This window comes from Mytilus trossulus, chromosome 6 (assembly GCF_036588685.1).
Source record: "Mytilus trossulus isolate FHL-02 chromosome 6, PNRI_Mtr1.1.1.hap1, whole genome shotgun sequence".
Taxonomy (NCBI): Eukaryota; Metazoa; Mollusca; class Bivalvia; order Mytilida; family Mytilidae; genus Mytilus; species Mytilus trossulus.
This window is the reverse complement of record NC_086378.1, coordinates 38,699,298-38,712,362: the sequence shown is the minus strand read 5'-3', so window position 1 is coordinate 38,712,362 and position 13,065 is coordinate 38,699,298. Positions and strand designations below refer to the sequence as shown.

At 30.3% G+C, this 13,065-nt stretch overlaps 1 protein-coding gene across 2 annotated transcripts in view; it reads left to right on the top strand.

The window, feature by feature from the left end:
- Positions 1-13,065, top strand: part of LOC134721313 (diacylglycerol O-acyltransferase 1-like) — a 23,771-nt gene extending 10,706 nt beyond the window's left edge. For both annotated transcript variants that reach the window (XM_063584213.1, XM_063584212.1), the window contains exons 6-16: positions 4,342-4,444; positions 5,221-5,364; positions 6,616-6,684; positions 7,174-7,277; positions 7,849-7,887; positions 8,805-8,891; positions 9,312-9,424; positions 10,009-10,074; positions 10,527-10,614; positions 11,025-11,087; positions 11,664-13,065. In XM_063584213.1, coding sequence (XP_063440283.1) covers positions 4,342-4,444; positions 5,221-5,364; positions 6,616-6,684; positions 7,174-7,277; positions 7,849-7,887; positions 8,805-8,891; positions 9,312-9,424; positions 10,009-10,074; positions 10,527-10,614; positions 11,025-11,087; positions 11,664-11,813 — 1,026 coding nt within the window. In that variant the 3' untranslated portion in view covers positions 11,814-13,065. The remainder of the gene's footprint in view (positions 1-4,341; positions 4,445-5,220; positions 5,365-6,615; positions 6,685-7,173; positions 7,278-7,848; positions 7,888-8,804; positions 8,892-9,311; positions 9,425-10,008; positions 10,075-10,526; positions 10,615-11,024; positions 11,088-11,663) is intronic.

Here is a 13,065-nt window from a genome sequence, read left to right as displayed (position 1 = left end):
CTTTTCAGTCAGACAGGACGATTGACCTTGAGCTAATTTAAGGTTAGTTGATCAATAAGATGTTTTGTTATTAGCTCAGTTCTTCAGATGCTACAAGTAATAGGCCATTCATATTTAGGGTATACCTTGACTTATAAGTGTACATGTCTATCTGTCAGAGTCCATTGACCTTGATCTCATATTTCTAAGAATACTGGATAGATGCTTTTAAAACAGAAAAAAAAGCGTCAAGTTTAAATCTAGAAATTATTCTAATGGGTTCTCTTGTAGAAGTTATTGCCCTTAAATGATTATTTTTGCCATATTTGCCGACTTTTCAAAATCTCCACTTTTGTTGAAAAACGCGTTTTTAAACTATTAATATACTGTTTTTGAATAAGTATGCATGTGTTTATTATACCCCCGCTTTAAAATAGGGGGGGTATACTGTTTTACCTCTGTCTGTCCGTCCGTCTGTCCGTCCGTCAGTCCTTCTGTCCGTCAGTCAGTCCGTCCCATGAAACTTTCGTCACATTTTTATCAGGAACTAAAATACAAGGATTTTTGAAATTTGGTTTCAGGGTTTATCTAAGTCAGCTATACCGTGTGATGCGTTTTCAGATTGATCACTTGACAACTTCCTGTTTACCAAACACTTGTATGATTTTACACATGATAGCCAAGTTGAAAATTTTCGTCACATTTTTCTCAGGAACTACAATACAAGGATTTCTGAAATTTAGTTTCAGGGTTTATCTAAGTCATCTATACCTTGTGATGCGTTTTCAGATTCATCACTCAACAACTTCCTGTTTACCGAACACTTGCATATTTTTACACTATTAATATTATCCACTTGCGGCGGGGGTATCATCTCACAGTTTCACTTGTTTACCCTCTTGACCCATTTGAATGTCTTGTTGGAGGTGTTCAGATAATAAAATAAAAAATTTCTGAATGCAGGTCAATACCTCTCATGGGGACATCCCTAATAAATCTGGATAGTTTGCAGCCTTGCAGGTCAGTTTTTATACAACCGATAAAAAATCATTCAATATTTAGTTAAGCCATTTCTCAATTTTTTATAGACAGCAAAAGTACAATTATATTCACTGAATGAGTTTTGATTAACTCAGACATGGTTAAATTCAACTTTATCAGTTATCAATTTCATTTTTATTCTGTATCAGTCTGAGTTACTATTAGTAAAACTTGATAGATAAGTTTTATTTATTTAACTATCTAGATTAGAATTGACTTTACATGCCAAAACTACTTCTAAATAAGTTGTCACACATTTACTGATATGTCACCCCCTGACCAATGAGGTGATTTTTTTAAAGGTCAAGATCAAGGTCAGTCAGCATTTTATTTGAAGACGTATGGTCATTTAAGGACAATTGATAACAGTTATATAAAGCTAAAAATATATGGTACGATACATTCATAGATAAAAGTACTTTCTCAGTTATAAAGGGTACATTGTATAAAATAAAGACTTAACTACCATGTTTAAAACACTGTTAACCCAACTAAGGGAATAATTTGAACAAGAATGTCACTCCCTAAGCCTAACTATAATAGTGGTTTCATTACACCACAAACTTGTATGATAGTTATCAAAGGTACCAGGATTATAATTTAGTACGCCAGAAGCGCGTTTCGACAACATAAGACTCATCAGTGACGCTCATATCAAAATATATGTAAAGCCAAACAATTACAAAGTTGTTAACAGTCTTTCAAGATATCAAGACCCAACTGAAACAGAAGGCACAGCTGTAGTATCAAATAAACACCCTTCATGGAGATATTTTGAACACTGTATAATTAAACATTTTGTACATTAAATTTATATTTTAAGATTAAGAAAAGAAACGGGTAGAATTTTGAAATCTAGACTTTCCATATGAAAACTGCAATACTCTACTCTACGTATATCTTATTCAAGGTGAATAGTTGTTTTCATCTAAGTCATTTGGTCTCAGCTAGTGGACAGTTATCTCACTGACATTCATACCACATCTTCTTATTTATATATTGAAGTCAATATAGCCTTTATATTTATTGTACCTATTCAAGTGACAGTGTGTATGCTTCCTGTAAAGTTAAATTGATACTTGTTTTTTCTTCGTGCAGCTTAAAATTATATCCTTTTTATCTTACTAAGTTGTAACCACAGTAGTACATGAATGTATTTATTGACTATGTTGTGATTATTGTAAGAAAATCACGCTGAAAGATTATTCTTTGTAGGTCACCTATAAGGCAGTCATGTTATCTTTTATTATCACTTTATGTTAAAAATAGGCAATATCTAAAGTTGAAAACATACAATAAAATGAATTAAAAAATCGATGCATAGAAATATACTGAGCTGTATGTGGGAAAATCTGTTCAATCATTTTATTAATGGATGTCATATTCCTGAATTGTAACAGGCAGTTTGCAAATTGAGATGCAATGCTTACCAGATTTTAAGGCATTCCAGTAGACCCCCATGTTGATGAAACTATTTTAAATTAAATGAATCTACACTGAATACTTCTTTTTATAATCTACTAAAAAACAAAATAAAAAAAAATTGGGGAGGAAAACTTTCATGTACCCTTTCAATGAGTTGTTGCATTACAAACATGATTGCTATGAAAAAACAATCTAATTTTTAGAAATCTTCAAAACTGCAGAAGCAGTCCGTAAACATTCTGCAAGAAAATTCACATCCTTAGGTAGAATAAACCATTAAAACGATGATGATGAAAAACAATACAGGCCAAATTTGGGGAGCCTCTTGTTTATTCACTCAAGGAATTGTTTGAAAAAGGATTTGAAAAACATTTTGTATGAGGAAGTGGAAAGGCACTCTTATGATTTCTGTAATATTTTATTCCATACAGAAAAGTTTATTACTAGTTAATGTATTCAAGGTTGACAATTATTATATAAACAAGGTTGACAATTAATTTGTAAGCAGACAGTTTACACTTTATTTGTAACCCTAAAATTCTATACAAGGATATATGTTTTATCTGCCAAATGTTCTCAAGGCCAGTCTTTGTTTTCTGTCTGCACCACTTCAGATAAACTGATAAAATACAGTTCATGGTCAAAAAGAAGTTCATGGTTATGTTTGTCATGTTTGTGAAACATATCTTTCATGTAAAGTGCATAAATCAATCACTTGAACATGTTGACAATAGTTTATATCCAAATTTGGAGTTTATTTCAGATATTGCTTAGTAGTTTGCAATTTCAGCTTACTATGTAATGCAATATTTTGATTGTCTTCTTCGACTTTAAGTTCAAAATATTTTAATGAAATGAAGACATTATCTATAATTGACATAAATTATTTGTGTTACTAGTAAAAAAAAAAACACTAAATTTGTCTGAAACATTTTTTTTTTTTAATTTTTACAATCTCCAATTCAATCAAAATGAAATTATAATAAAATTGAGAATGGAAATAATGGGGGAATGTGTCAAAGAGACTTTATTATTTGGCCTTTTAAAAGATGTACCTTTAAATAAAGACAGGAAATAAAAAAAAAAAACACTATTTTAAAGGTTAAGCTACACATATACAGATAAATAATCAACTTCTTGTAGTAAATGATACATTTCAACAAAAATGAGAGAGATCATATTTGTAAAATAAAACCAATACTGGTGCAAGAGTTTTAGGTTTAGTAAATGGCCAAAATGTTGTTGTCTCATTTTGATGTAGTCAAAAAGTGAGACTTGGTGTTTTTGACAGAGGCAGCGGTGTCAACAATTTGTTCATGTTGTGATTAGGTCAGTTAATGGGAACCACTAATGGTAAATCAATGGTATTTTGTATGACATGGTATAAGCATTGGCATATCTCATTTCTATAGATTATTTAGCTCTGCTACCCTGAGTCATGGTCTATTTACTTTGAAAATTTTGAATAGTTTACATTTTAAAGTTTGTGAATAGCCAATAGGTCAGTTTAAGATGAACCATTTATGATAAGTCAATGATATTTGGTATGCAGTTGTCCAAGCATTGGCACATCTCATTTCCATGAAAATTATTTGGCCACACCCTCTCAGTCATCGTCTATTATTTTACAGAGTTAACATATGAAAGTTTTTGATGAGGCGAGTTGAAGGCAAACCACTTATGATTAGTCAACAAGAATGTTTCAAGATGACCATGTTTTAGCATCGGCCTATCATATATCTCAGAAATTCAGTCATGGTTCTTTGACAATGAAGTGGTTGATTGGTGTGTGCTAAGAAAATTGGTTGATTATTGTTTGTTTTTTTTTGTCAACCTTTAAATAAGTTGAATTGTGTGTATACAAAGAATGCCAATTTTTATGTATTTGTTTTACAGGGATGGTTATCTGAAAACACAGGCTTTGGGATTACTGTTGTTAACGTGGTATTATGTCTACTAATTCCAAGTACAGTTATATTGGTTTTACACCCTAATCCAAGTAAGTGAATCAATATGGCTAATTTAGCAGGAATACTTTCAAGGAGGGTTTTGATATTAATTCTTCATATTCTTAAATCAGGAAATAAATATGTCCAGTAAATTCCTTTTATTGGTTTTTTTTCTTCAGATTTCATTTTTGAAACTTAAGTACCTTTATGATTGAGTGACTTAAACTTTAATTTTGTAGGTTTTCATCTCAGAGTTTTTTATGGTGTATTTTTTTTACTGCAGCAATTCTATTATATATATAGAAATTTTATTATTTTTATGACCCCACCTCTAGGAAGAAGGGAATTAAGGTTTACCAGTGTCTGTCTGTACCTACATAAGTATGTCCTAAAATTGGTTTCTATTTTCCAAGTGTAGCATGCCACAACCAAATCTTATTAAAGTTATATTAAGCAATGCTTTTTACCACCATACACAGATAAAGTTCAAATTTGGGTGGTGTTTCTTTTGCTGTTCTTGTGGAAAATTGCAAAATTTGCTAATTTGCTGTTTTTGTATACATACTCTATCACTTTTGCTGTTATGCCTATTTATAACTTGAAAACATTCTGTTTACACACTCTAACTGTTGTATGTAATGACAAAATGTTTCATTTCTATGTTTAAAAGTTGGATTTTATATATTAACTTATGCATATTTTCAAGAGGGGGCATCTATGTCCCATGGACACATTCTTTTATTTAACTTTGGAAACAGTGACCTACTTTTCATGATTGAAGCCCTTTTATCCCTAGTTGTGTAATAGTCTATTATTTCTTTTTTAGTATTTTCCTGTATCACATGTGGGCTGTACTCAGTGATGTTCCTGAAGCTGGTGTCCTATTTCAGTGTCAACAGATGGTGCCGCTTACAGAGGACAGAAAATACAAAGATAAAAAGAAGAAAATCTTTAAGTGTATCAGAATCAAGTAAGATACATGTACAGCCATCCAAGAAACTGTGTTACCCATCTTTAAAATAAAATTGAGAATGGATATGGGGAATGTGTCAAAAAGACAGCAACCCAACCATAGAGCAGAGTATTTAGAGAGAAAATTCAGTAGTGACCCATTAGTGATGATACTGCTTATAAAGATACTTTTATAAACTAGATATTACTAGAATCTTTTAAAATTTATTCAGTCTCTGGTGGAAAATATTCTTATTGGCTATCATATCACATCTCCTTAATATTTTTAAAGAGCATACTATGTATAGGTTTACATAGGTAAAGTTTCTGTCCTTCTGTTTTTGTTATGATAAATGTTCACAACTGTCGTTAAAATTGGCTACCACTGTTCCCAAAAAAATATTTTTTAAAGATATGATAGAAAAGAATTAATTTAAAAATTTATTTTCTGTTCTAGTTGCCCAGGTTCCCCCTCATTTGGAGCTACCTGATATATTTCTAGTTATGGCAAACTCTTTACCTGTTAATCTCAAAACATTGACTAGTTGGAAGTCCCTGCCTCAACCTTACCATTTTCAAAATCCTGGATCTTAATCTATTTTTGTATTATTATTAACCGGATTTATGTGACAAAAATGTCGGATATTGATTTGAGGATGTACGGCCAGCGGTTGGTCGGACTGGAGGGCGGCAGCCAAATATTGTCCATGCATTTACTCTTCAACCATTCAACCAATGCTATTAAAATTTTAATATATTGTTACTGACAACAAAATGGAGGTCAAGTTCAATAATGACGATTTTGACTTTTACCGTTCCAGAGTCATTGTTCTTGAAAGATTGAAAAATGGTGTTTCCAGTTGTGTCTGTGCATTAACTCATGAACTGTTTAACCAAAGCTGTTAAAATTTTAATATGTTGTTCCTGATGACAAAATTGAGGTCAACTTCAATAATGGCAATTCTCACTGTTTCTGTTCAGGAGTTATGGTTCTTGAAAGATTGGAAAATTGTGTTCGAGTCATGTTGTTGCATTTACTTATAAACCATTCAACCAAAGTTTTTCAAATTTTAATATGTTATTACTAATGACAAAATGGAGGTCAAGTTTGATATTGACGTATTTCACTTTCACCGTTCAGCAGTTATGGTTCTTGTGATATTGAAAAATGCCAGGAAATAAAATAAATGGTAATAAATCCGATTTGCTGTCGCTCTGACAGCCTCGTGTTCAAGCTGTTATTTTAAATGAATTTCATATGTACTTACAGTGCTCAAATCAGAAAATGGAAAACCTGAGACAATGCTTGTCAGTTATCCAGATAATCTGAACTATACAGGTAATTTTTATTGAAGTAATAATCTTTGTTTCTTTCCCGATTACTTTTGAAAGCTAAAAGCTTTAAAAAAAATATTGACCTCAATTTATGATCCAAAGTGTTGTGCAACTAAAATACATTCTTGGTCAGGGATGGCATTCAACTGTCATAAATTATGGATAAATTGGACCAAAATTGATGTTACAACACAAATAATACATATTATATAATGTGTGGTGCCAAAAAAGAAAGTATTTTGTACAATAAGTATGACAGGTTTTTATCAGCAACATTAAGGGTCAGAAATCTATTTTGAAAAATACTATGGCATCAGTAAAACAGGCAGAATGAAGCGAAAACTTAAAATTTTAAAAAAATCATGCATTCTTGTATAAGACACATGTCTTTTGTTTGCTTTGACCAAAGAAATCCATAACAATTTAGGAATAATTTGAAATACAATATTGATCATTATGCTATAAATTTAAAACTAAGCCTTTTTGTTTACAGATTTATACTATTTCCTGTGTGCTCCCACTTTATGTTATGAGTTGAATTTCCCAAGGTCCCTGAGGATCAGGAAGAGATTTTTACTGAAGAGAGCAATAGAAATGGTAATCTTAAATTTCCAAAATATGCTTTCTCAGAAGATATTTCAAGTTATTTTTATGCTCCATTTATGGTTTTTGAAGAAGTTGAAGTACAATCCACTTGAAACTAAGTACACATGTTCCCTATGATATGAACATTCTTATTTTAATGCAATACATGTATTGGAGTTTTTACCCCAATTTCACAGTCCACTGAACATAGAAAATGATAGTGCCTGTGGGGCATCTTGCACTATGGACACATTCATGTTTATGTGTTTAAGTGATATAATATGTGTATAATAAATGATAATGCATGGGAAGTTAGAACAGAGATATAAAACTTCTATTAATGACTTTAACTCTTAATCTGTTTTTCTGGCGCCAATGAACCCTAAAATTTTGCAGTAAAGTAAGAAAGATTGGTATCTTGAACATATTTTTTTCTTCTTTCTATTCATCAATGCAGAGTGAAAACAATGTGTGTTGTGCCAACATGTGTGATATTTTGATAACTTTAATTTTGTCACATGGTTTAGTGAGATGTTTTTTCGCTGTTACATTTTTATATCTTTTTATATTATTTATGTTTCAGATTTTTTTGTCTCAGCTGATAATGGCTTTAGTACAACAGGTAAATATATAGCTAAATAATTACAGAAGATGTATGTTTTATTATAATACTTTATTCTGATTGGCTAATTGCACATCACATGTTATTCCTTAAGCAATTGCATTACTCAATAAAACTTACCATTCATGATAACAGGTGGTCCCACAATAAAGTGCACAAGTGAATTAAATGAAAAAAAAATTAAATTTGTGTTTTCATGATCATAGCTAAAAATGTAATTATGAGTATTTTTAAAATGCTTCTTTTTGTAACTTCATAGGGTTGTAAAAGCATTGACCCTGTGCACATTTTTTAGAATGAAGCGCTTCTGGGCTTCATACAAAATGTACTTCGGTCAATGCTTTTACACCCCAATAAAGTTACAAATAGAAGCATTCAATTCTTAATTGATAAATGCACTATATTTTTAAGTATTATATGCATTACTATTATAGTAAAATCCAAACATCAAATTATTTGGGATTCTTAAACAGCATAGCTAGGTAGGTAATAAAACCTTCCAGTTCATTTGCATTTTGAGTTAAAAATCCTTTTTTTATTACAATCTAATGTAAAGAAAATACAAGTATGGTAGATACTAAAAATGTAATTGATTGATTGTTGGTACATGTACTTTATATCACTTTTAACGCTCTTAGCTATACCATGGCAGCCAGGTTTTTTTCGGTGGAGGAAGCTGGAGTACACTTAGAAATATCAATTAAGATAGGAGTTAAACTTTAATGCAACAAGTGGGGTTTGAACTCTCAACCTCAGTGTTAATAGGCTAGTGATTAATATAGATGAACAACTTACACTTCTGAGCCTGACTGAGACCTCTACTTAAAAAAATAAAAGATGTTGGAAAGGTTGATATATCCATGAGAAAAACTTCACAATATGATATATAGATATGTTTAAAACATTTTTTTTTGTAGTGGATCATTCCAACAGTTAACAATTCAATGAAACCTTTAAGTGAATTGGAATTCCCAAGAATGGTGGAGAGATTACTGAAATTAGCAGTAAGTTTTCAGGAGATAAAGAGTACTGATGAAGAAATTCTATACTTGTAATCACTCATCCATGTATCTCATTGATGGCTAATCTGATGATATAAAAAAAACAACTTTATTTGGTAAACAGAACATTTTCTGGAAAATTGTAATTTTTAGAGAATTATCATTGCTAAACGATATTACAAGCAGTATAAAATACATGCTTGAATAAACTTAAGCCAATAGGGTTTTTTCAGGGAAGATTTAATTTTGTTTAACTAGGATCTAACAAACATGTAATATATTTGCCCCAGTGAAACTGAATATCAATGTTTTTTTAACAAAACCTTTTAGATTTTTTTCATGATCAAAATTTGGTTAACTGCAAATCTCAATAATAAATGTATATAGCAATCACATATAAAATTAACAATAATTTACTTTCAGGTACCAAATCATATCATCTGGTTGATATTTTTCTACTGCTTCTTCCATTCATCTTTAAATGTAATAGCAGAAATATTAAGATTTGGAGATAGAGAATTTTATAAAGATTGGTGGTAAGTCTTAAATACCTTAATAAAATAGATTGCTATTTAGAAAAATAGAATTTAACACTCATATAAACATATAAAACTAAAGCTAGTGAACTTATACATATATACATGCAAACTTATTGGCTTATAAAAGAGTTTTCCGTAACCACTGGACTAATATGCTTGATTCCAATTTTTATGTCGAAACATTTGGTTGTGGAATTGAATAATGTACATTAAAATAACAACAGATACTTGAAACATCAAGTGGACACAAAGGATTGAATAATGTAAATAGGATCAAACAATTGATAATTTCAAGCAGGCTTAATGACCTTGTTAGCTCATGGATGCAGGATCCAGTTGGCCCATGGCATTGTCTGATTGTCTTCATCTTATGAGTTTGAATATTCATTTGGTATTTTCCTTCTGTCTTTTATATTCAACATTTAATTCTACACAGAAAAGAAATTTTGAGTAACCTTTGTTATTAGGGCTACTTTGACCTCAAATCCTTTGCCTTTATACAATGATCTAATGTATCCTGTTATTCTTAAATGTGATTTTCAAGAGTGGTATATTTGATATTTGATGATTTTCTATTTCAGGAATTCAGAAACAGTAGACAAATTCTGGAAAACCTGGAATGTACCAGTCCATCGTTGGTGTGTAAGGTAAATAAATATTTACTGTCACTACACATATGAATAAATGTATCCCACATGGCTATTACAATCAAATTGTTGGGATGTTAATTTATTACACAAAATTTATGTATGCTATTTGTTAAGCCATTCATTTTTGTTTTTGGCTATAGCCATTCATGGAAATTTATTGGTTTACTTTTATAAATTGTGACTTGGATGGAGAGTTGTCTCACTGTCACTTATACCACATCTTCTTATATCTAAATACCAAAAATTGTGAACAGTACAACAGACACAAACCTCTAATACCAGACTCCTAAAAAATATTTAAAAAAAAAACGAGAATAGGATACAACACATGGTTGAGATGGCTGGACTTGGTTCAGGAAAAAAACACAAACATTTGTGACAGTTTTAGATTTAATTTATATAAAATGGTTAATAGTCAAATCATATTCTGTTGATGTTATTTATTTCAGACATTTGTTTAAACCTCTTGTAAAAAGGGGATATTCCAAAATGTTTGCTTCAGTGGCTGTCTTTGCATTATCAGCATTTTTTCATGAAGTAAGTTTGATACCACACTTGATTAAATGTATTCTTGGTTTCATCTATCAAATATCATTTATTTTCTGATTTATTAATGATAAAGAAAACATCTTTGATAAAGGGGCATATTTATGAGGCATTAGCTGCCAAATTCATTAACACAAAAGTGATATCTTAGATTTGATTTATAACATTCTAAAATATTTACCTTCAGCTAGCAGTGATGAGTTTAATGTATGAGCATTCTTCTGATTTGATGAAAATTTAAAATTTTCAATATGTTGAATGAACTTAAGATTTCAAGTAGTTGTAATCTTCACATGTCATTGAGTGCTTTCTTGTTTGTTATTACGAATAATTTTATGTTTTATTTTTATTCTTCCATTAATGCAAATATTTTTGAATAATCCATTTCTCTTTTATTACAGTTTATAGTCAGTGTACCATTAAGAATGTTCCGAGTATGGGCATTCTCTGCTATGTTGGGACAGGTAAGTTTTTTTACACGCATTGTTTTCCATTGATTTCTTTAATCAATTTCTGGCATTCATGTACAGAAAAATTTCTGAATGAAAGCGTATATATATATTTCTGTGAAAACAACTCAAATCAATGGATCTGTTCACTTATTCAATATTCATATCTGTGAAATTGCTTGATCCAACTAGTGAGCATTGAAAAGTCAGACATTTAAAAAAAAAAACCACAGACAACTTGTAAAAAAAACTAAGTGAATTTCAGAGTTTCCAAATGGATAGTCCATATCAATGGATCATACACACTTCTTAAATTGGTTATTCTCTGGACTCAGTTGATGATATTTAGTATGTGTGTTTACAGTTACCAAAAAATATTCAAGGCACATCTATTTTATAAATACCATTATCAAATGTTGTGCCTCTAGGAATATTAATCTTCAGTTATTAATCCTTGTATATAATCAAAAGTTGATTATTCATTTTTATTTGTTGTAGAGCATAATCATCATTAAAATTGTAATAATAATCTAGTAACTGCATATAATTTTTTTTATAGATATATAAATATATATTTTAATGTATTTTCAGGTGCCGTTTTCATTATTCGTCAACAAATATTGTCGTCATGAGAAGTATGGTAACATGGCGGTGTGGTTGTCTCTAATACTAGGACAGCCTATTGCTATATTTGCATACGTCCATGACTATTACATAATACATTATGCAGCACCTACCTGAACAATGGCATCCTTCTTTTCTTAACTGTGATACATAATAAGAACAATATAATATAGACTTCAGCTTAATACTGAATTGAAAAAAAAAAATGTTTAAAAAATCATTTATATCATATTGTCATGATCAATTCTATCTGATAGATGTCACAATGGTCAAATTAGGGCCATCAAGCATTGTATAAATAAACATAAAGTTTTTCCTTCAACATTCAAGTTCAAATTTTTGCTAATGGTTGAGTTTAAATCCATACTTTTTTTCTGTTTTGTACTTATAATATTTAGTTTGTCAAAAGGCAGCTAAAAGCTCCTTTCATTTCAAAATCATGGATGACAGTATTTTTCGACAATATGTCACTAAAAAATCCTTTAAGGACGTGTTTAAAATGGATATACACTGATACCGTATAGCGGGTTATTTTCGCGGGTGTAAAATTTCGCGATTTTCATTAAACAAGGTATACGAAATATTTTAGCGGTTATTATTTTGGCGGATGAAAACTTTTATTAATACCTTTGCATGTACACCATTAATTTGGCGGAATTTATTTTGGCGACTTTCTCTTATCCGCGAAAATAAGCGAAAATTTACACCCCGCGAAAATAACCCGCTATACGGTAATACATGGTGATTTTGCAATAACTAAGTCTCAAGGTCAAAAGGTTTAGATGATGTTCTCATAGAGATAAAAACTAGCTTGGGATAAGGTATGAACAAAATGATGTTATTGAACACTTTTATGTACTTTTATGTATATGACAATATGATAATACTTTGTAAGATGATCATAGTTATACCATATAACAATGTCATAATTATTAGAATTAATGGTAATGGTATTTTTGTTTAACTGTCTCTGCTTTGTGTGAATAAAATTCATAATCTTTAATGTTATAGTTTCTGTTTTAGTAATGAACATATTGTGTCCATTAAAAGATATGATGCTACTTCAAGCAGATGCATTCTGTTAATGGTGAATCGACCAAGAAATATAAACACTCAACAAAATTTTCATGTTATTTGTCTTTTATATGTTTTTCAATGCAAACACAATGACTTTTTATTTTATATAGTATTTTGTATATCAGTTTGACACTTTCTTACAAATTTTCTGATATCTTGTCATATTAAGCATTTTGAATGTTATTTTGTTTCATCTTCAATAAATGTCAGTGAGTGAAGCATAGGTTTTACTTTTCTGATGGCAGCAGCATCATTGTTTTTTTTTAAGTGTAAGGATTTAGTCCCTTTTAGA